The sequence below is a fragment of the Sus scrofa genome, chromosome 15, assembly GCF_054392235.1.
Source record: "Sus scrofa isolate SSC_HxYL_T2T_F1_AM1 chromosome 15, Sscrofa_HxYL_maternal_Yorkshire_Landrace_v2.0, whole genome shotgun sequence".
In the NCBI taxonomy this organism is placed as follows: Eukaryota; Metazoa; Chordata; class Mammalia; order Artiodactyla; family Suidae; genus Sus; species Sus scrofa.
In genome coordinates, this window is record NC_139397.1 from 22,358,343 (window position 1) to 22,380,711 (window position 22,369).

Genomic DNA, 22,369 nt, shown 5'->3' on the forward strand with positions numbered 1-22,369 from the left:
AGTGAAATACATAAATTGCAATTAAACTGTTCTTGAAAATCCCCAAAATCAGTTTTCATTTGTCTAGTCTAATGGTGGGTAGGGCTTGTTCATTTTAAAAATGTACATTTAGAATCTTCTAAAAAGGAAACATTGTGGAGTGTGAACATGGAGGAGATAAAAGGTATTAATACAAAGAGAGCATGCCCAAGCCAGCCATGTTCCACCTTTGAATACAGCAAAAAAATGCACTGCATTCATACGTCCCTTTATTTGTTTCACGGAATTATCCCTGCACTGCCAATTTATTTCCTTGTATGCATGGGTGTGAGTGCAGGAGCGCTCGCGTGCATGCGTGCACACACACACACACGGGGGGAGGGTCACAATGTACACATTCAGCCTCTTTGTATCCATCACTAATTCTCTTCTACATCAGCTTGGCTGTCAGCAACCAGCATGTAGATGGAGAGGATGGTATGGTGTCACTACCAATGTCACAGGTCCACTCCTGAAATTGCATTCACAACGTAATCTGATTAGCAAAATTTGAGAAAAGCTGGCATATACATATCTTTTATCATTTAATTCAAAAACTCCACAACACAACTTGGACAAAATCACTATACCAAAGGTCCTAATATAGCATAATTTGTGTTGAGTGTTTTGCATTCTGACAATGCTATAAACTAGGAAGACAGTTTACTGACAATTCTGTGCTACCAGATACCAACTCAGGCCTCTGTCCAGCTTTACATTGTCAACTCTTATGGAAACATGAGCAGTTACACAGCCCCAGAGGATGCTGAAGTTTGGATTGCAAAAGATGAGATGGACAGATTTCATATTTTCATTGCAGGCTTTTTTTTTTTTTTTTTGCCTTTTCAAACTGCTGAGTATAATTTTTTTTTTTTAAGGCAGGAAATGCAACTAGTGTTTGTTTCTAGCATGACTTCTGTTTTGAGACTTCTTTTTTGTAGAAGAAATGTGTTGCCCAGCTGTCTAGAATCCCAATCAGGATATGGTTTCAGTATGAAATATATTACAGGAATGATTTTAGCTAGTTATAAACAGGAATGGTTATAAAAAGCTGGGGCTATTTTATCCAATTTTTATCCACAGAGGGTGTACTCTGGTTCAGTCCAAACGGGCTAAATACGTGAGGTAAAGTTTAGTTCTGTTTTTTTGCCCAGGAAGGAGAGTAATTGTGAAAGACAAAGGTGCATATTAGTGAGCAAACAGAGCAAACAGATTCTCAGTTACAGAGATTCTCAGAAATAGGAATCCTGTAGCCACTGACCAAAAACACTGCATTTAACACTTCAAACCAAGTTGAACTGCTGGGGAGGTTAATAATCCTCAGTATTAATACTTCTATTTGCCCCCCCCACACAAGCATATATTATACAACAAATATTAAGAGCTCCCATTTGTTCCAGCAATCCCACTCCTGGGCATCTATCCAGAGATAACCATGACTCAAAAAGACACATGTACTCCAATGTTCATTGCAGCATTATTTTCAATAGCCAATGCATGGAAACAACCTGTCAGAGGAGTGGATAAAGAAGATGTGGTACATATATACACCGTGGAATATTAGCCATTAAAAGGAATGAAATACCGCCATTCTTAGCAACATGGATGGACATAGAAATTATCATGCTAAGTGAAGTCAGTCAGACAGTGAGACACAAACATCAAATGCTTTCACTGACGTGGAATCTGAAGAAAGGACACAATGAACTTCTTTGTAGAACAGATACTGACTCATAGACTTTGAAAAACTTATGGTTTCCAAAGGTGACAGTTTGGGGAGTGGGGGATGTGCTGGGTTTGTGGGATAGAAATTCTATAAAGTTGGATTGTGATGATCATTGTACAGCTATAAATGTAATAAATTCATTGAGTAATTAAAAAAAAAAAAAAAGAGGTCCCTGTATGGAGGCTCCAGGGCTACTGGTGGTTGGTGAGGGAAGATACAAAGATGATCTAAATCCTACCATTTTGGTTGTACAGAAATTCAAGGAGGAGACAGATGTTTCATCCCATCTCCTCTTTTTTTACATCAAGACTTTCATATTTTAATGTTTCTAAAATATAATCACGGAATATATTGGATTAAATTCTCTCTAAAAGGTGGCATTAAATCTCTGGATCCTTTAATAGATGGGATTTTTGAAGTTAGATGTGCCTGTAAGATGGCAAATTTAACTACCAAGGGTAATGGGCACAAAAAGAAGAAATCTGACTGAAGGAAAGTTGCAGACTTCCTGAAGAAAATTATTTACAATCTGGGCCTTGAAGAATAAGGTGAAATGTAGTCAGGCAGGAAGCTTGTATACCTGGGATGGGAAGGAAAAGACAGGAGGATGCTTAAAGTATATGGAAGAGAGTATGCAAAGGTATGAAGAAATGAAACAGTATGTAAATATGGAAGAATAGTTAGGAATGTATTGTGAAGCAAATTCAGAGGAACTTCAGCTGCTAGAAGGAGATGGAAAGCCAAATTATGGAGACTTTGTGTTCATTCTCCTGAAAGCAATAAGACATCATTGACTGTTCGTAAGTGAAAGGGAAACTTACATGTATTGAACATCTACCACGATTCTGCTATGTTACTATTTACTAAGGAAATATAACATGCTATCTCATTTAATTCTCACAAATGTTTCCAAGGCACTTTCTTCCTGTTTCACTTGTAAGAAACAGAGCATGGGGGGTTAAATAAGATGCTAACGACACAAGGAGAAAGGGTCTAGGTTTTATCCCACCTGACTAATTCTAAACCTGTGAATTATCTGTAACATCACCTCAAGATGTTTTAGTCTCCTTTTTTTTTTCTTTAAAATTTCCTAATTTTTTATTTTTTAAATTCAGTGTCTTTAGGAGAAGTTTTAGGTTTACAGAAAAACTAAACAGAAAATCAAGGAGTTCCCAGATGCCTCTCCTTAACCCTTCCCATCCCCCCACAATTTCCCCCATTAGTAACATATTGCAATACTGTGGCACATTTGTTACAATAGATAAGCCAATATTTATACATTATTATTAGCTAAAGTCCATAGTTTACATTAAGATTCACTCTTAGTGTTGTGTATTATATAGATTTTGACAGATGTATGATGACATGTATCCACTATTACAATATCAAATGGAATAGTTTTGTGATCTTAAAAAATTCCTTATTCATCCCTCTCTCCCCTCACAGCCTTTGCTACCACTGATGTTTTACTGTTTCCATGGTTTTGTCTTTTCCAGCCATGTGTTGTCACATAGCTGAGACAACACAGTATACAGCCCTTTTAGATTGGCTTCTTTTCACTTAGCAATATACATTTAAGTTTCATCCAAGTCTTTCTGAAATGAGACTCAATAGCTCATTTTTTTTTAATCATTGAACAATAACCCATTATATGGATGTGTTAAGGTTTGTTTATCCATTCACCCACTGAAGCACATCTTGGTTGCTTTCAACTTTTACCTAATACAAATAAAGCTGCTGGAAATATCTGTGTGCAGTTTTTTTGTGTGGACCTAAGTTTTAACTCATGTGGGTAAATACCAAAGAGCACGATTGCTGGGTGATACGGTAAGAATATGTTTATTTTCTAAGAAACTACCAAGCTATTTTCCAAATTAGCTGTACTATTTTCCATATCTACCAGCACAAATGAGACTTCCTGTTGCTACACATCCTTGTCAGCATTTGGTCTTGTCAATGTTTTAAATTTTAGCTATTCTAATAGATTTATAGCATTATTTCATTGTTGTATTAGTAAATCTTTGATAATATGTGTATTTCCTAATTTTTAATTATTTTAATTATCTAATATAGATATTTATAACATCTGTGATTTTGACACTTACATTTTCCACCATTCACTGATTTATCAACATATATATTAAGTGTGTATTATATGCCAGTACAATTTTTCAAAGCTACTTTATTTCTTTCTTTTCTTATTTTCTTCTTCATTTTTAGCTTATCATATTTCACATTGTTTATTTCACACAAAGTAATAGTTGGTCCCTCTCTTTATTCATCTCCAAATACACTGGCTATCTTTTACTTTTCTAGTGATAATCATTTAATTTCTTCAAATTTCTCTTTATCCCATCAAAGCTTTTATCATTGTATATTCATAATACATTCAGCACAGAATAAGAAATGTTGTTAGAGATGAAACTACTTATAAAAATGTCTTAAGTGAAAAAATCACTTACCTTGGTTGACAATAAATCTTAACTTCTGTATTGTTGCCAGATTGCCACTAACTCGATATATTCCATCAACATTCAGACCTGAAAACAAAATGACATGTTTTATATTCACCTGATAAGAACTGAGATAGTAAAAGAAAAAAATGAATAATTATGGGGTGTTCCATTACAGAGGGAAAAATAAAAAGAAATCCTTGACAAGGAGTTCCCTGGTGGCCTAGCAGTTAGATTCAGTGAGCTTCTGCATGCCAAGGGTATGGCAAAGAAAAAAAGCAAATTCCTGACAAAATGGTGACATAAGTTTCAGATAATTTTATATCTAGTCATCTATAATTATTCAAAATAGCTTATCCTGGCAGTGGGTTTGGATAATCAACCATTTGTTTTCTATACATTTATTTATAGCATCTATTCCATGACCCAGTTATCAAAAAGATGAAAAAAGAGGAAAATGGAAGAGAAATACTCAGAGTTGATATCATGGCTCAGTGGTAATGAACCTGACTAGTATCCATGAGGACATAGGTTCAATCCCTGGCCTCGCTCAGTGAGTGAAGGCTCTGGCATTGCCGTGAGTTGTGGTGTAGGTCACAGATGCAGCTCAGATTCTATCCTGCTGTGGCCATGGCGTAGGCCAGAAACTGTAACTCCAATTCGATCCCTAGTCTGGGAGCCTCCATATGCAGTGGGTGTGGCCCTAAAAAACAAGACAAAAAAAATAAAAGGAGAAATATTTATTTCAACACTATTACTGTTGATAAGAAATGTTGATAACATATCTTAATGTCTGGACTGCATATTACTTGATGTGTCTAGGCCCTCAAAGAGGCCTGGGTGAGATTCCCAATTAATGTACAGGTCAGTATCTCAGCAGTTTCTCCAGGAAGGTGGCATAGCACCATGGATGAACGCTGTAATTCACAACAGTAAGTATTAAATAAATTGGTAGAAGTTACCATGCTAGAATAAAGTCTTGTAAAGCTCTTTACTGACATGGTATGAGCCACTTTACGGCTTTACCATCTCTGTTTTTATGTACTTTATAGTAGGAACATTTCTGCTCTTGTGCAAAATATATCATCAATAGGTGAGGGTAGAATCACATAAGGTGTAATATTGGTATTAATAACATAATTCAAAACTATCAGCCATTGACTTTTAAGACCTTGTGCTTTAGAAAAAGTTTAAGTTTATATCAAAATTGAAGGGAAGGTACAGAGATTTCCTATATACACCTCACCCCTACACATGCATAGCTTCCTCATTATCAACATACCCCACCAGAGTAGTACATTTGCTAGAACTAATGAAAGTACATTGATATATCCAGAGTCCATAGTTTGCATTAGGGTTCAGTTTTGGTGTTGTACATTCTATTGGTTTTGACAATATCTAATGACATGTATACATCATTATAATATCATACAGAGTATTTACACTGGCTTAACAATTCTGTGTTCCCCACCTATTTGTCCTCACTATGGTGTTTACTCTTCCATGTAATAACTTGTATATAATGGTAATAGAATGGAATACCTCTTAACAAATGTATTAATTGGTCTGATTTTTGTAGTTCTGGAACAATTTAATGATAAATTACAGAGTCTCTATTCCAACCAGCAAACTATGAATTTATGAATTCTTGAGGAATCAAGGTGAGGTTGGACACCTAATAGTGTGTACTGAAAACGTCTAAGAAACATTTATAAAAATCAGATGCATTCTTATTTTTTCCTGATGTACAAAATAGCTCCATTAATCAAAGGGCACTTCAGTCTGTTTTTAAGCATGATGTACATTTGACAACTTCAATGTGACAATTGTCTTAATTAAAACTTTTCTAATATTCGATTTTTAGTGTTGGACCATGTTGGTCTTAAGTTTATGCCTATGCTTAGAACTTTAGAATTTATCAAACATTTTCTTCTTTGCTTTGACAATAGTGTTTGGTATATAGCTTTAACCTACATAATTTTAAATAATGTGACAGACTTCTAAAATATTAAAACTTATGCATTCAAGTAAGTGTGTCCCTTCCAAAGTTTCCCCTCTTGAAGATATGTGTAATTTTTCTGAACATATAGCCATTAGGGAAAATATTTTGAAATTCTTTTCCAAAATGACCTTCAGTGGCTCCATATTGTATACAGAAAAAATGTTCACTGATGTCAAGTTTGGTGATAGTTTTTGGTTTGGAAATAGTCAAAGGTCATTTAGAACCATGAATGGTGAAAAATGACATCTTGCTTTCCATCACAAACAGAAAATGTGGCCCTCATTTTTTTCTCCATGAGTTATCAGTTGCTCTGAAGGAATTTGAGAAAAAGAATGTTTTGGAAAATTGAAACATCAATGGAATATGCAAGTCTACATTCACCAAACAAGTAATCTTAATATATTTTTTAAAGAATCAGTCAAATTAGCCCTATTTAAATAACAATTAAAGATGAAATGCCGATTGATAGCTATTATAATACAGAAGGAGAAAATTTACCATATATTTATTTTTAAATCTATTTTTATTTTACTAATTAAATGGATCTTTATCAAAGGCTAACTATAAGTAAAATTATTTGAATTTTTATTGCAAATTCATTTAATAAGTATATTTATAGATATAAAATCAGTGCATTTCTATTTTGAAGCTAGAATTCTTTCTTTTCCAATATTATTTTATATGTTATTGAAGTGCATATGTTGTCTAAAGCTATAAACTGAATTTCAATTACTGAAATTTCCCAGTATCTAAAAACATTTTCTCTTATAGAAATTTAAAGTTAAAACATAGGAAGTATCCCTTTGATCTTTCATAAATTTCAGCAGAATTTTTTTTTAAGTTCAGTTAATCAAAAACATTTGAAAGAGCAATATGGGTTGGATATATTACGTATGAGCAATTGGAAAGCACTATACTGTTCAAACAAAGCAGACTTACCCTAAATTAATAACCCAATTTCCTTTTAGAATAAAAGAAGGGAGGGCTGGGGATGGAGACAGGGAGGGTAACTCAGACCAGTGTGACCAGTGTGGTTGGAGAACTCAGTGCCAGTAGAGAAACTGCCTTGTAGCTTAGGATAGAAACCAGAAAGTAAGAAGGAATAAAGCAAAACACATTAGATGCCATTTGTATCTAACTTGACACAACTTCCAAGCCCTTTAGATTCAGATATATCAACACCATCTATCTTGGGGAGGATAACAATCTCTGACGTTGGGGGCTCCTGCTTTGAATGGCTCATGCTCCTCTGCTATCATACTTTTGAAATTACATAGAGGTGAAAATGACAAAGTACATATTAAAAAGGAGGGTATTACATTTTGCAAAATAATCTGGAATCTATCAGTGAATTTTAGCAGTTATAAATTATACAGGTAAAGTCTTATACTTGGTTAGCTTTCCCCTGAATGGCTCACAGAATGGCTAACCCTAAGTCCTGGGAATTGAAGCCAAATTACAATAATTCACGTGCCATCCTCTTTTTGCTCCAAGAACTTTGAAAGTTATGCCAGACCAAACCAATGTGAATTGGTGGACTTGGACATCCTTTTCATGACCACATTATCCTTGCTGGATTGGAAACTACTTATTTTGGAAATATAATTAGACCTCTTATGATTCTTAAATGAGCAATGTCTTCAAGGTACCCATGTTGTGCTCGGTGATGTTTGGAGAAAAATCACTTTAAGAGGTACTTCTTTCAAGAAACTACCATGACTGAAAATGCTGACTGGAATTTTGCCTGTTACACTAAAAATACTTTGGGAACACAGTGAAACTGAAACATTCTATAGATATTTTTTATCAGGCCAGCATTAATGTATTGTTAATGAAAAATTCTCTGAAGAAGTCCACAGTCACAGAAACATTGGTTTATTTGTTCCCCATCAGCTGACCTTCTTAAGTTTACTGTTGACAGAAATCACTGGGTTTTGTTGCAAGGGATTTTCAAAAGTCTTCCCCCCACCTTTTTTTCTTTCTTTTTTTTTTTTCTGAAGACGCTTAGACTAGGATAGACACACAATTAGGAGTTATTAAAGCAAATGGTGGTCTAAAGCCAGTGGAAAGAATGCAGTTGTCATGAGTAATTCCCACCATAAATCTTAGCCACTTTCCAAAAAAGAAATCTAAGAGACCAGCACTGTTTTCAGAGTTGACTGGCTTATCTGCCAAAATATGGGCAGTTTTTAACAATGCAGATGAGCCTGTTAAAAATAGTTGCAGACTGTGGATTAGGTAGCATTCTTAGTAGCTCAAATGATGGACAGACCACGAAGACATGAAGTTTGAGCCTGGTTGAGGTGTGTGCCCAAAAAGCCTGCTTGTTTTTCTGGAACATAACAAAATGCATCTGAAACTCTGGAGTCTGAAATGTGGGCTGGGAATTTTGCACAGTCTCTCTCCTGAGCTTTATGGAACTTCCTAATTCCTAGGAGGCCAGAGCTACCACAAGAAGAGTCATTCTGACAATACTTTGGTCTTCTGGCTTCACCCTCTGTCAAGAACGATTGAGTGCAGGAACACCCAGACTGCCCCCAAAGAGTAGTGCACATTTCTTTCCCCATCTTTCTGAAGGTCCAGCTTAGTTTCAGAGCTGAATATGAGGAGAGGTTTTGTACCATTTTGAATGGCACACATTTCCTCCTCCTTTAAAGTGAAATGTTTCCAACTTTATATTGTTAACTTATTAGATCACACCCTTTAAATTCAGTGACCGAGAGTACAAGGTATAATTGGAAACTCTTTTTAAATTTAATTTCTACTCTGTCTTAATGGCTTGTATTTATTCTGTATCTTTTGCCAGCTTTATTTAACTATTTTTTGTGAGATAGTCATCCTTCAAGAATGACTACCTTAGAAAATAGTTGACACTACTCTGACTATCAAATAAGAATGATTTTATTCTATATGAAAACCTTATGACTTTGTAATGACCACTTTAAATTTATTTATTTATTTTTATTATAGAGGCAATACACTTCCCTGGTTAAAAAATGAAACTAAACCACACAAGATTATACAATGACGACTAAGTATTTACCTCATCCTACTGTCCAAAGATAGTTAACAGTTCTCTTTTGGTCCTTTTTGTTGTTATTCATTGATGTTAATGTATCACATTTATGTTTATTAATGTATCAACTTTGAATAGCATTTATTCACCCTCTATCAGAAAAGATAAAGTTTATAGTTCTTAGAACTATGTACCTCTTTTTCCTTGTTATTAGTTACATTTGTCTATTTCTATATTTTAAAATATCAAATTACCTCAGTGTATAAAAAATAAGGAACTAATAAGTGCATTTGCTCTTTTTTTTCCCCCTTGTCTTCTCCCTCGTACCTTCCAATTTTATTCTTTATGTTACTATTGCTTACATTCTCAAAGTTTAGAATATTCCATTTTATTCTCTATATGTTGTGACTTATCTATGGACTAACATTAGTCACTGTTTTAAAAATTGAGTGTTATTGAGTTCCACATTAATTTTGTTTCACCAGGGAGATCTCCCCAAAGTCAAGGTCTCATGTGTCTTCTTCCTTTCTAGGTTCCTTCATCTCTTCAAAGTAAGCAATGCCCAAAAGAACTTTATGTGATGGTGGAAATGTTCTGTATATTAACTGTCCAGACCAGTGTTCACTGACCACATACAGCTGGCTACTGAGCACTTGAAATGTGGTTAATTCAACTGAACAACTAAAATTTTATTTTATCTTATTTTAAATAACTCAACCACAGGTGGCTTGGGACTACCATATTGGACAGTGCAGCTCTAGGGCAGAATCAAATACTGCTCCTCTGTTGTATTACACTGTTATTCTTTCTTGGATTTCTTTAAGCTTATTTTTTTCATAAAAGTATGTGTTTGATAAAATTACTTATTTCTTACATCTCAATGACTGTTTTCTTCTGCCTCATATTTAATTGTTGATTTGAGTATTTATTTGATTTTTATAACTTTCACTTTTCTAACTTTGAAAAAGAATGTTCCATTATCTGCTAGCATCTCTGCTGTTAAGTCTGACATCAAGTTGATTATTGATGCTTTGACGGTAAATTGCATTTACTTTCAGGATTAAAACAAAAAAAGGTTTTTTTTTTTAAACTTGTAGAAGTGAAACTTAGATGTATCTACATCTAGGTGCTTTTGATCAGAAAACATTTTCTTATATTATTTGTTTTTTATAGCCTTCCCTCTACTCTCTGTTTTCTCTCCATCTAGAACTTCTTCAAGATGGATATTTAAGTATTGGATTGCCTTATGATGAAAGACCAAATTAACTAGAATAAATCATGCTCATGAGTATTGATCTGTCCACATGTTTTTACTCCCAACTGGCTTTATCTTAAATTGTCAGGCTGAGTGAGGTTTTCCTGGGTGGGTGGTGAATAGATAGTGGGCTATATGTTCTTCAGTTACCAAGTAAGGAGGACGTCTTTTTGCAGTGAAATACTTTAATTGTTTTGTTTCTGGGTAAAGCTCTCTAATTTGATGTCTGCTATAAAGAATCTGAGATACCTCATTATCCACTGCCTTCCTTCTCAGATGTCAGCATCCTCTCATTTGTCCTTTGTAGAACCTATTCTCAGGTGAGAACTTCCTCTGTGCAAGGTAAATGAAGAGGGACCCAGATCTCCCACTAGTTAGATCAAATACTTGGTGCATTACTTTATTTATTGCCCTCTTGACAATTTTTGTTCTTTTTATTTGTTAACTCCATGCTTGGATATTCTCTAGGACATTCCTGGAAAGAACTGTGCCTAATTATGCTGTCTGAGAATGGTGTTTCTTTTGCTCTAATATCTATCACTTGTTTGATCCCATCTGCTTTCTGTCTTCCTGGAATTTCTATTTCTGGTCTGCTGATGGCACCTTTTCTGTTTTCAGCACCACTCTTATTTTCTTTTCCAACATATCTTTTCTATTATGTCATTTTTTTTTTTTTTTTTTGAGGCCGGAGAATCAGACAAGATTTTCCAGTCTGCCAACTTGAATGGGGGGATGGGTGGGTCATTTTTCAGAAAGATAGACTTTTTAATGCTGGGAACAAAAGTTTCACTGGTTTGTAAATATATTGCTATACAATAATTTCTCTTCAATAATAGCAAATGGGATACTCATGACTCCTATGAGATAAATTATGAACATTTAAATACTATGTGTATCCAAATCTAATATTTACAGAAAACATTAATATAGGGTCTAAGATCAGTACATGTGTATATATATATATATGTGTATCTGTATATTTTTTGTCTTTTCAGGGCCACACTGGCAGCATATGGAGGTTCCCAGGCTAGGGGTTGAATTGGAGCTGTAGCCACCGGCCTACGCCAGAGCTACAGCAACGCGGGATCCGAGCCACGTGTGCAACTTACACCACAGCTCATAGCCACGCCAGATCCTTAACCCACTGAGCAAGACCAGGGATTGAACCTGCAACCTCATGATTCCTAGTTGAATTCGTTAACCACTGAGCCACGACGGGAACTCCAAGTATATTCTTCATACTTTTCTCACCCCGTCCTTTCTTTTGTCTTTAGAAGTTCCTATTGTCATTTATGCCTTGCCCAATGGTCCCTTTATTATTGAGATTGTTTTCTTTTTATCTTCTATTTGTTCCATGAGCCTATTCTTTTTCATTTTTATCTTATTTTGATTTTTTGTCCTACCTTCCTTGTATCTATGCAATAGATTCTTATTTCATAGAGACAATTGTTCCAATGAGCTTTTCTTTTTCTTTTTCATATCATAACAAAATACTGTCTTCAATGTTCCTTCACCTGTTTGTTTGATTTTGGTAGCAGTCCATTTTGGGTTACTTATTTCTAAATGAAATGGGTTTTTCATCCACCCAACATTTTATGGTATATTCATATGGAAAAGAAGAATTTTATCTTAAAATATGGAAGACATAAGTATTTATTGATAATATTAAAAAATATTAGACTGAAAATAAGTGTCCGAAGGAAGCGTGCTGCCTTTTTTTCCCCCTGAGAAAACGGCTTAGAAGCTGTGATGTGAACCATTATTTTATATTGTTTTATGTAGCATACATTGTAGATTGGGGGAATTCCAGACTTCAAATACTGGAAGAGCACAAATAAAGGAAACAACATATGGGACTAAGGAAAGAATGATCTCAAACATGAAAAGTCTTGAACCAGAGGGAAGGATGTTGGGACTTTTCATTGAGCACCTGGGTGGTTAGCATCACTGTCATATCTTTCCCTCCCCACCTCCCCATCTGCTTAAGCTCTTATACTAAGAAATAAAAGTAAGAAGGGACCTAGCCAAATTCTTTTTATCTGTCTGTCTGTCTATCTATCTATCTATCTATCTATCTATCTATCTATCTATCTATCTATCTATCCATCAATCTATCTACACATCTGTCATGTCATATTGCTATTTTGTCCTGTCCTGACCTCTTAATCAGCCTGTCTGGGCACCTGGGAAGACAATTTAAAATTGGAATAGGAAAAGGATAAAATATCCTGAGTGTTATGTGTGTTACTGGTCCTGTTTCTTAGTGGTTCCATATTATACCATTTATGCCTTGAAAAGATCTACCACACTAGTATTTAGAGACTGTGTATGGGGGAAAGAGCTGGCTATCTTGCTTTTAACTATGCCGAGGCATTCCTGTAAAGAGTCACCTTGCTGGAAAAATTTGGAAAGAGCATTTATCGCATTAATTTCCCATCTCCCCAATTTTTTTAGAGTAGAATATTGACCACTTCAACAAGTAGAGGAAAATAACAATAAATTCCTTAAATGTTAGCAGAAACACAGAAGCCATCTCTCCTCCATGTGTGTCATTCCTCACTATTGGAATTTTCCCCTTGTATTTAGACTTCTTGCCATAATATTTCACTAACTGTCTCATAATTGGAGATGCATATGTATGCCATTAGAGTCCAGAAATGCAGTTATATATATATATATATATATAAAGTCCTATGACACTTGTATGCGTATAGAGGGCTAGATCCTGGTTTACATTTGCTTTTTTTTATGTATTATGCTTGTTTTTGCATATAGTCTCCATACTTTTAATGCACCTCATATTCCATTCAAACTTACTACTGGGACCACTGCCTTTAAAATCATGTATTTTAATTTATGGATTGATAAGCAAATAAGAGAAAAGACAAGGGGAAAAAGTTCCAGTATGGATTATGATATAGAAGGAAACAATCTGTGTGCTGTGTTTAATACCTGGATAAAATGAAACGCTAGTTTAAGTATGCTATCTCAAGTGCGGCCCATCATTTTTTACTTTTGGGTCTTCATGTCTGTTAAAACTCAGCTAAGAATTTGAGGCCTAAGCGTATGATGCCTAAAGAATGGTAGAAATAAATATAATTTATAGATTTATACCAATCAAGACTTGAATAGTATTAGAAATATACTCAAAGTAAGAAGGATCTCAAGAGAGCTGGAGTATGCTTGTGAAATTTCACTAGGGATGCTAACATCTTTGATTTGATAAGGCTAAAGATTACCACCTGAAATGATTTCTGGATAGTAGAAAACAAAAAATACCTAGAAATAGTATTTAATAAATTCTCTTACATATGTCTTTCTTTCAAATTCTAGTCTTAAAGACAAATATAAGCCAATGATCCCAAGTATTGTTAAGTAAGAGCACTTGTCTTAAAGGAAAATCGCATGTCTGGAAGATATTGACATTGGAGGTTGTATTTGGTTCATCTCATAGCCTTCTCTGAGTCTTTGAGTTCCATTGTTATGTTATGCTGTGGCCATGCTGATGCAAATAAATCATTCTTTTGGTATTGTGACTTGCTCAGGGTGTTTCTTTAAAATAAATAGGAGTCACAGTATCAAAAGCCTAATTTGGTCAGCCAGTATCATCTGGTGGTTTGCAAGTAAATATGCCAACATAACCTGAGGTCCAGAAAGCAGTGGATGGCCACAGCAGGTTTACTGAAAGAAAACTAGTTTCCTGAAGATGCTATTCCTAAGGAAAGTTTAGGGCCCAGGGATGAGTAATCTACAGACTATGCCCATTTAAAATTTTAAATTTTAGCAACAAACTCCTAAGTTAAAGATATGCAATAAAAGGCTTACCAACACAAACAAGAAGAAAACACTGAAAAATTGCTCCTTCTGTGATGAAGTCATTACAGTTACATAAAGTCTTGCCTTTGATCCCATCATACTTGAAATCGATATAGATTTTAAATGTATATATCCTATTCTCATTCTTTTCAATCCCTTCACCTCGATTTTTTCAAACATCTAAACAAAGTGACCTCATTGTTTTCCATTGGACTTTTTTTTTAAACATTGGCTGGGATGATTGAGATTCAGGAATGTGGGAAAATGGATTCCCAAACCACGTTCCTCCCCTTTCATTCTGAACTGTAATTTTTGGCTTGGCTTGAATCACAGTCATCACATTTCAGCCTGAATCTCTCTGTAAAGTGATCTTTCTTAAACATTTCTCTCACTCATCAAGGGATCAGAAACAAAGCCATTCTAGCCTTTCAGCAAAACACTTACAAGCAGCTTTTACAGAGAAGTTGCAAGAGCTAAATTTCCTCTAAAATTGTCTGAAAAGTGAACATTTTCAGTGCCTTGTTGTCCTTTTTGTGAATCTTGTCATCTGTATGCCATGAGCTCCAGCAGCTATTTTAATCTGTTTTTGTTTGCAATCCATTTGGTGTCCACCCAAAGAAATGCAGGTGATTCTAATTAACTTATTGCTGAAGATGTAGGCAAAAAATATCTCAATTGTGTTGTAAAGAATCATACACTTAAACCTTTTCTTCTATTATTTATAACATATTATTAATGAAAATATTATATGACTGTATTTACCACCTAATTCAATGCTGTTCACTTTTATAAATCAATGAGGCTTATGGCACAGGAAAAAGCCACACACATACACAAATACACAGACACAATACAGACCCCAAGAATGCTTGCCAACTTTTATTTAACAAGAGTAGCAACTTAAAAATAACATTATTTTTACTTTGTGCAACATAGTTTAATATCTGAAATAACCCTGTTCCAATAAAAACCTATTGAAATACTCTTAGGCCTAACTCTGCCCTGAAGGTAAAAGTGATTAATTGAAAGATTTTGGCAGATCTCTGCTCACCACCAGGGCAGTTTAATTTAGAACACATTCAACCATTTCTCAGTGTCTCTGTGTTGGTGGAGCATAACTTTTGATCTTCTTTGGGGAGGTGCCTCTAATTCAGACCCTTTGGCTAGCCACTTCCTGGTGGGTTTTGATAGCCTGCTTCTGCTAAGCATTCAGGTGAGAAAGAGAGCCCTTTCTGGCTGCTGCCTCTAGAGTGGGTTAGAGAAGCTGAATTCCAGACACAAAGGCAAGATAGTCTACAGCCTGTTGACAGTGTCAATACCCACGATACCTATTTAAAATTATAGAAAAGATAGTTCTTTTTAACATCTCGTTTCTCTCCCAAACTTCTGAGAAATTTTGTGTCATTAGACTCTTTCCTAGTCAAAGAAGATTCTCCTGACCATGACAGTGGATGAGATTGCAAAGACTGAACTTTCTTTTCTTAAGAAACACAAATACATTGTTTTCTTTTTGAGAATACAGGAGAACTATTGAGTGGGTATTGTTAATACCTCTGCTAAACAGAAACATCGGGCTAGGGTATAATCCTCCCTGTTTTGCAGTTGAAGCACTGTGGTTAAATGGAGAGAGGAAAATTCCAATACCTTCTAGATAGAAAGACCTTGAGTTGGTACTCCAACTCTCTATGCAATTTAATGCATATTGATTCAGCACTTATTATGTAGCAAAGGTATGCAAGGCACTGTGGATACAGCAAAGATCAAAGGTTCTTTTACTGATGTAAGAGAGACCTATCTTCTCAGCTTCATTTTTGACTACTTGTTAACCATCTAGCAAAGAATTTCACATAGTCTAGTTGCTCAAAACATTACTTGTTGCCTTAAAAAAATACATTCCAATACCAACTGTTCTCTTATTTAAACTCATTAGCACTAGTGTAATACAAACCAGATTTCCTGCTTCTGGATGAATTTGTCACTTGGGTCTACATCAAAAGTCTTATTGAAATATTGTGTATATATGCATATACACACTTACAAGGCTATACATGTACACACACATATTTAGCACCTCTCATTAGATTTTAGCATTTTTCATTTATTTCTGACCTGTTGTCACGGAAAGAAAATATATTAAAGATGTGTTACATATGCTGATTTTCATTAACATAATACTTATTGAGTGTCTATTCCATGTGTAACTTTTCTAAGTGGTAAGAAACCAAGTTGCAAATATATGTCATGTTTTATCATTTTCTTAAATTTAAATAGTGTTTTAAGTTTCCCAACTCCACCAAAATCTGTCAAATTTTGAATTGTGAAAGTAGTATTAGAAAAGCCATGATCAGTTACTATGGCTGACTCTTAAAAGTGCTATAGAAGATAGAAATAAAAGACTATAAAATTGAAGACCTAGATTTTATTTCATTGTTTTCCAAGGTTAGCTTTAACATTAATTATAGAGGCTATATTTACAATGTGCTAAGATGTTATGGGAAGATAATTCCATCTTAAAATATTTTTTATATAGTTTTGTCCAAAATTCTGTAATTAGAATTTTATTCCTTTGCCTTTAAATCCCATGGAGGGATTTCACATCAAACCTCACCAATCACGTATACTTTAGTTTGAATCAATCTATTAGATCTTTCCTGAGAGCACACTTTAGATAAAAGGAAGGCAAATACAGGAAGACTTCACTCGTGTAGGATGTGGGATAGGAAGAGATGAAGGATAAAAGTCAAGTTTAATAAGTAATGAGTGAAGAACAGAAAAGGAAGTGGGTATACCATGGTGGTTTCAAGTTAATCCAGAAGGGTAGTTGCTATGATCCAAATGCTAACCATTCTATTTTCAGATGCACCAAGATATAGGAAAATGGTATGTTCTTACTGAATTTAAAGATTTGGAAAAGAAGAGGCACAATTTTCAGTTTGACTAAATACAATTTATCCTTAAACATAATTTATTTTTATTATCATAATACTTTTCCATTTTTGGAAGTATAATAATCTATCTTTCTTCTGGGAAAACTTACACAATGTACTTTCTTTGAGGTGAATGTAATGCTCTAAACCAAGTTTCCAAAGTTGAGCTTATATAAATCCATATAGGGCTTTGCTCTAAAGACTGAAATGCTATGAAAGAACACACTGTTCTTCTTTGGAATCATGAGATTGTCTCCTTCTCTGGGTAGTCTTTGAGACTTCTTCCATTGCGTCATTCTTCTGCACCTGCACTGCATGTGGGGCTGCCTGTGTCTAGACCAATGGCTCCATCAGATACCTCTTCTTGCTAGTGTTCTTAAGTATCTTCAGTAACTTAGCCTAAAAATCTTCAGCCTCAACTGAGATGGCTGGTATTGAACAATGGCAGATTCATGAGGTCCTAGATCCCCAACCCACTTTCAAGTTTTCAAACAAACTTTAACAAAGACTGTTATACACAGACACAAATGCATTTCTATTAACTCATTGACCAGAATAAAAAGAAAACAGTGACATTCTTTCACCAAAGTTTAGAGCAAAATATACCACAAGCAACAGCCTTAGAGAGGAGGAAGGTACTAAGCTCAGGAACATAGCCTGTTCTTGGAGGTGTCAATATGATTCCCTTATCTCTTCTTTGCCTCGTCAAACAAAACACAACCAAACCCCTTCTTTGCTGCTTGAATATACTCTAATAGGAGACAAAGTGATTTGATGCCAATTTATTGATACCTTTTAGACCAATTTTATTCAAGGTAATACTCAAACGTATAAGGGTGTCTGAACTTCAGGCTGAGGTATAAATGATATTCCTGAGGGAGGTTTGCTGGGAGAATGGTATGGAAGGTCAGACAGTGCTCAAGGGGACCTTATGGAGTCACGCACCCATCAAGAGAAGAAAAAGGAGGGGGACAAATGAGTACCCCAAATACATCATCATTGTCCTGGAGTTATCCTTGTTCATAATTCATGTTTTGCCCAGTGTGAAATTTCACTAACAGGTTTGCAATTGCTTTCAGATGGTTTCAGGACTCCAGATTCCTTTCAATTCTGTTACCTACCAGTATTAGTTATGAAATACTGCTATGAGCTAAAATTTAATATTTGACAATGTTTGATAAGTGGAAAGAGTTTTCTCTGCCCACCATGCTGTCAAACAGGACAATGGCAATAAACGATTCAGAACTTTGAGTTTGAAAGTGTTTTCATTCTTATAAGCCATGTGTGTTAGAAATCATAGGTAAGAGGAAATTTCAAACATCTTGAAGAGGGAGGTTGTTGTTGATTGTATAGTAGTTCTGTGCAATCTCCCATAGTTTTAAACAGAAGTGTAACTTTTTGTTTGTTTGTTTTAGTTTTAATTTTAGCAATGGGAATTTGTGGGAGTTAATTTAAAAATATGGAATCTTAATTCTTTAAACTCTTTTTCCTCTACATAAAACATGACCCTGCTGAACTATCCATGGGATTAAATGCAATATCCCTTTAAATATTAAAATTTCCTATACATTCGTCTGTAAAGATATGGGAAAATATGTCCAAACTATATTAGTTTAAGCCATGATCTTCTTTTAAAGCTACTGGTATTGCTTTTTTTCATATGGTACCCTAATTGTTTCTGTTGGATCCTCTTGAATCTACTATCTAGTTCTGGAACTATTTTCAGTTAAGAAGAGTTGCTTTCTACCATTAATTCAATTTCTAGCTTAATAACTTCTCCATTTATTTATCCTGAAGAACAACTGTTTTATCTGCTCCCACCCATAAGCAGCTCATGAAAAGATGCCTTTCTTATGGGAAAAGAATTTGAATGGAAAACATGGTCATACATATATCAGACCAAGGATTAAAAAATGAACATTATACGTGAGGAAACATTACAAGAAGGTTTCACTATATTAGTTTTTCCAAGTCAGTATTCCAAGTTGGTCTTGGATTATGTGTGAAAAGTAAGAACTCTGCAATGTAACAGGTGCTGGCAGGAAACTCCCATTAAAGCTTATGGAAGTTATGCCTGTAAAGTCCTGGCATCTGAGAAAATTCTCTCATAAGAATTCATCGTGCATCAGATTTTTCTCACTGAAAAAACAATACAAGGCTGTAACTACTTAACCATATTCCCAGTCACTATTTTGTTAACACTATCCCTTGGTGATGACATGTTTGATGACCTTGTGCTATATGTAAAGTATATATCAGCCTCATTTCAACATTGCAAACGTGCATTGACTGCTGTATATAATAATAGAGATGTTGGTCTACCATCTGTCTGTCCTAATCAAAGTATAAACTTGAAAACTTTTTTTCCTGTGGAGTCAATGATTTATTCTAATTCACCCACATTCTGAAGACTGACTGTTCATATGGCAAATGTTTAAGCAATTCACTGGAGCTAGATACAGTTTGGAGTATCAGGTAGTAATTAATATGTACTTTAAATATGTACTATTGAGTTGTGTTGGAAAGCACTAGCATTATGCATGGTGCATAGTTGGTGCTTAATAAATGTCATCTTTGTTTTCCTTTCATATATCATACCACATCTGTAAGACCACAACCTCAAAGACTAATGGTATAACCCTGCACATAAATTTGCCTACCTTAAAGTTAACTGGTTAGGCCTCTTTCTCTGATCGAGTTCAATTTTTCAGTCTATTAATTCTACAGGTTAAAGTATTTTTTCCCTGACATTTTCCTGTTGGATACAACTGAAAAAATCCTCTTATTTTATAAATCTACAATTTATAAGGAATTTGATTTAAACCTGATGGGTAATTTGGGTTTAAAGCATTTATCAAGTTAAGGACTGAGAGAAAAATTTAGACAGTAGTGAATGTCAGAAAAGGCCCACTGAAAATGATTGTGAACCTGTATATATCCAGATGTGCATATTCTTACCTGTGTTTGTGGCTAAACTACAGATTAAATGTTACTAGCTTACCTTTATATTTGTATTTATAATTTTAAATGTGCTTTTAATACGTCAATAAATGTATCTTTAGTAAAAGCCCTCAGTTAGGATAATATAGCTACCTTCCAGAATACACGCACACACACACACACACACACACACACACACACAGAGCACCATCCCAGGCAATCTGCCAAAGTGTGGTTGTTGTGAAAAAGGTTTTGCTTTAGGGCAATAGCAAACTAGCTCACCACCCTGCTGCCCTGTCCACTCTTCACCACATGCTTCTTTGCTGTATCCTTAACTTCCCCTCCTACAGTGAGGGAACATTTCTTTGGACTGTTTTATTGCCAATACATTTTTACTTTGTATGATGAAATGAAACAAGGGACTGGTTTCATTAGAAGGAGAGGTAAACAGAGCATTAATTAAATTTGCTGATGATACTAAATTGGGAGGAACTGTGGACATCTGTGAAGACAAAAGAATCATACAAATGGACTTAAGGAGTTTAGAAATACGAGCAGGAAATAATAAAATGAGATTCAGCCTTAAATAATGCAAGCTAATACATTTGGGAAAAGATAATCAGAAACATGGCTATTCAGTGGATCATAGATGCCTGGAAAGTGGTGATAGTAAAAGAGACCTAGGGAGCGATAATGGGAAAAATTGTACCCAACCTTCAGGGAGGTAGGCACAATGTCTAGAGGTTTATATATTAAAAAATATAATTTTTTGAAACAGAAACACTATAGTTCTACTCTTACGACACTGGTAGATCTCAAAAGCATCAACTTTGTCTCTAGTTAGTTGAATCTCTCAGGTTTATGAAATAATTTAACACCATTTGTTGAGAGACTGCTTTCTCCCTCTTAAGGATGAGAAAGTTTTGTCTGAAACTTGACCTGAACATCAGAGACATTGCTCCATCTCTGTTCTGTCTTACGTTATTATAGACTATTGCTAATATGGTATGTGATGTAGATATAAGTATGGATATAGATATTGGTGTTGATATAGACATCTATCATACCAGGATGCAAATGCAAAACAAAACAACTCTTACTCTTAAGGCATTTTCTCTATCTTTCCAGATAATATGATTTTACATTGAGCTTCAAGGAACATTTAATCATTATCTGTTCTAGCAGTTCAATGAATCTTCAGTATAGTACATGATTCTCTAAGAATGGATGGATGGATAAATGGATAGATGGAACAAAATCTTGGATAATATCCACCCATTTAATCATCCATCACGAATTGAACCCCTACCATATGCTAGCCAGCTTTGATGTCCTGAGAACTAAGGAGGCAGAGGTAAACCAGATATAATCCCTAGAATCCAGGACTCACATTCTAGATGGGGAAACAGATATGAAACCAGCTCTTACAGCTCCATGCAATAAGAGCTATGTAGGGGAAACAAAGCCCTTATTGGAAACTATGGAGGAAGGGTCAAATAATGTTCATGAGACCACGGAGAGGTGGTTGAGGATGAGTCAGAGAATATTCACTGGAGAGAATATAAAAGTGAATTTGACAGGTAGATAGATAGGGAAAGGGTCTTTAAGGAGAGAGAAGAGAAGGAATATCAGCCTTTGGAAAAGTTCATGTAGTTGGAGCATAGGAAACAGCTGATGAGTTTATAAACCAGAGAGTAGACAGAGGTCACATGCTTATTCTTTTTATGGTAATAACTAGTGTGGAATTTTGTTTATCCTGATGGAAGGGTTCTAAGAAGGGATAATATAATCCTATTTGTATTTAAAAGGGATAATTTTGGCAGCATTGAGAAGAATGGTCTGGGGAGAAAGAAAAACAAAGGAAACGGTATCAATTAGAGAGTTTATCTCAAAAGAAATTATGGGAGCACAATGAAGGGCACAGAAGGTGAGAGAATCAGATTCAAGAGATAGTAAAAAAAAATAGAGATTAGACTTGAATGATGCTATACACAATGAGGAGATGTGAATTTCTATTTACAGCAATGGGGAAAATAGGTCATGAATCCATTTATGGCATAAGGACTACAAGACAAGGAGCAGGGTTGTTGAGAAAAGTTACAACTTCAGTTTGAAAAACTTGAATTTGTGATGTCAGAGGAAAATTCAAAAAGGGTTGTTCCTAGACCTCAGGTCTGAGTATTAAAAAGTAGCTGGAGGAGTCATGCCCCTATACA

General features: G+C 35.0%; 1 protein-coding gene across 8 annotated transcripts in view; it reads right to left on the minus strand.

Annotated features, from left to right (window-relative positions):
- Positions 1-22,369, minus strand: part of ARHGAP15 (Rho GTPase activating protein 15) — a 623,564-nt gene that overhangs the window by 198,290 nt on the left and 402,905 nt on the right. For 7 of the 8 annotated variants that reach the window (XM_084998895.1, XM_021076335.2, XM_084998893.1 and 4 more), the window contains one exon: positions 4,207-4,284. In XM_084998895.1, coding sequence (XP_084855021.1) covers positions 4,207-4,284 — 78 coding nt within the window. Of the gene's footprint in view, positions 1-415; positions 491-4,206; positions 4,285-22,369 lie in introns of those variants that run through there. The other variant, XM_084998898.1, reaches the window with a different exon arrangement.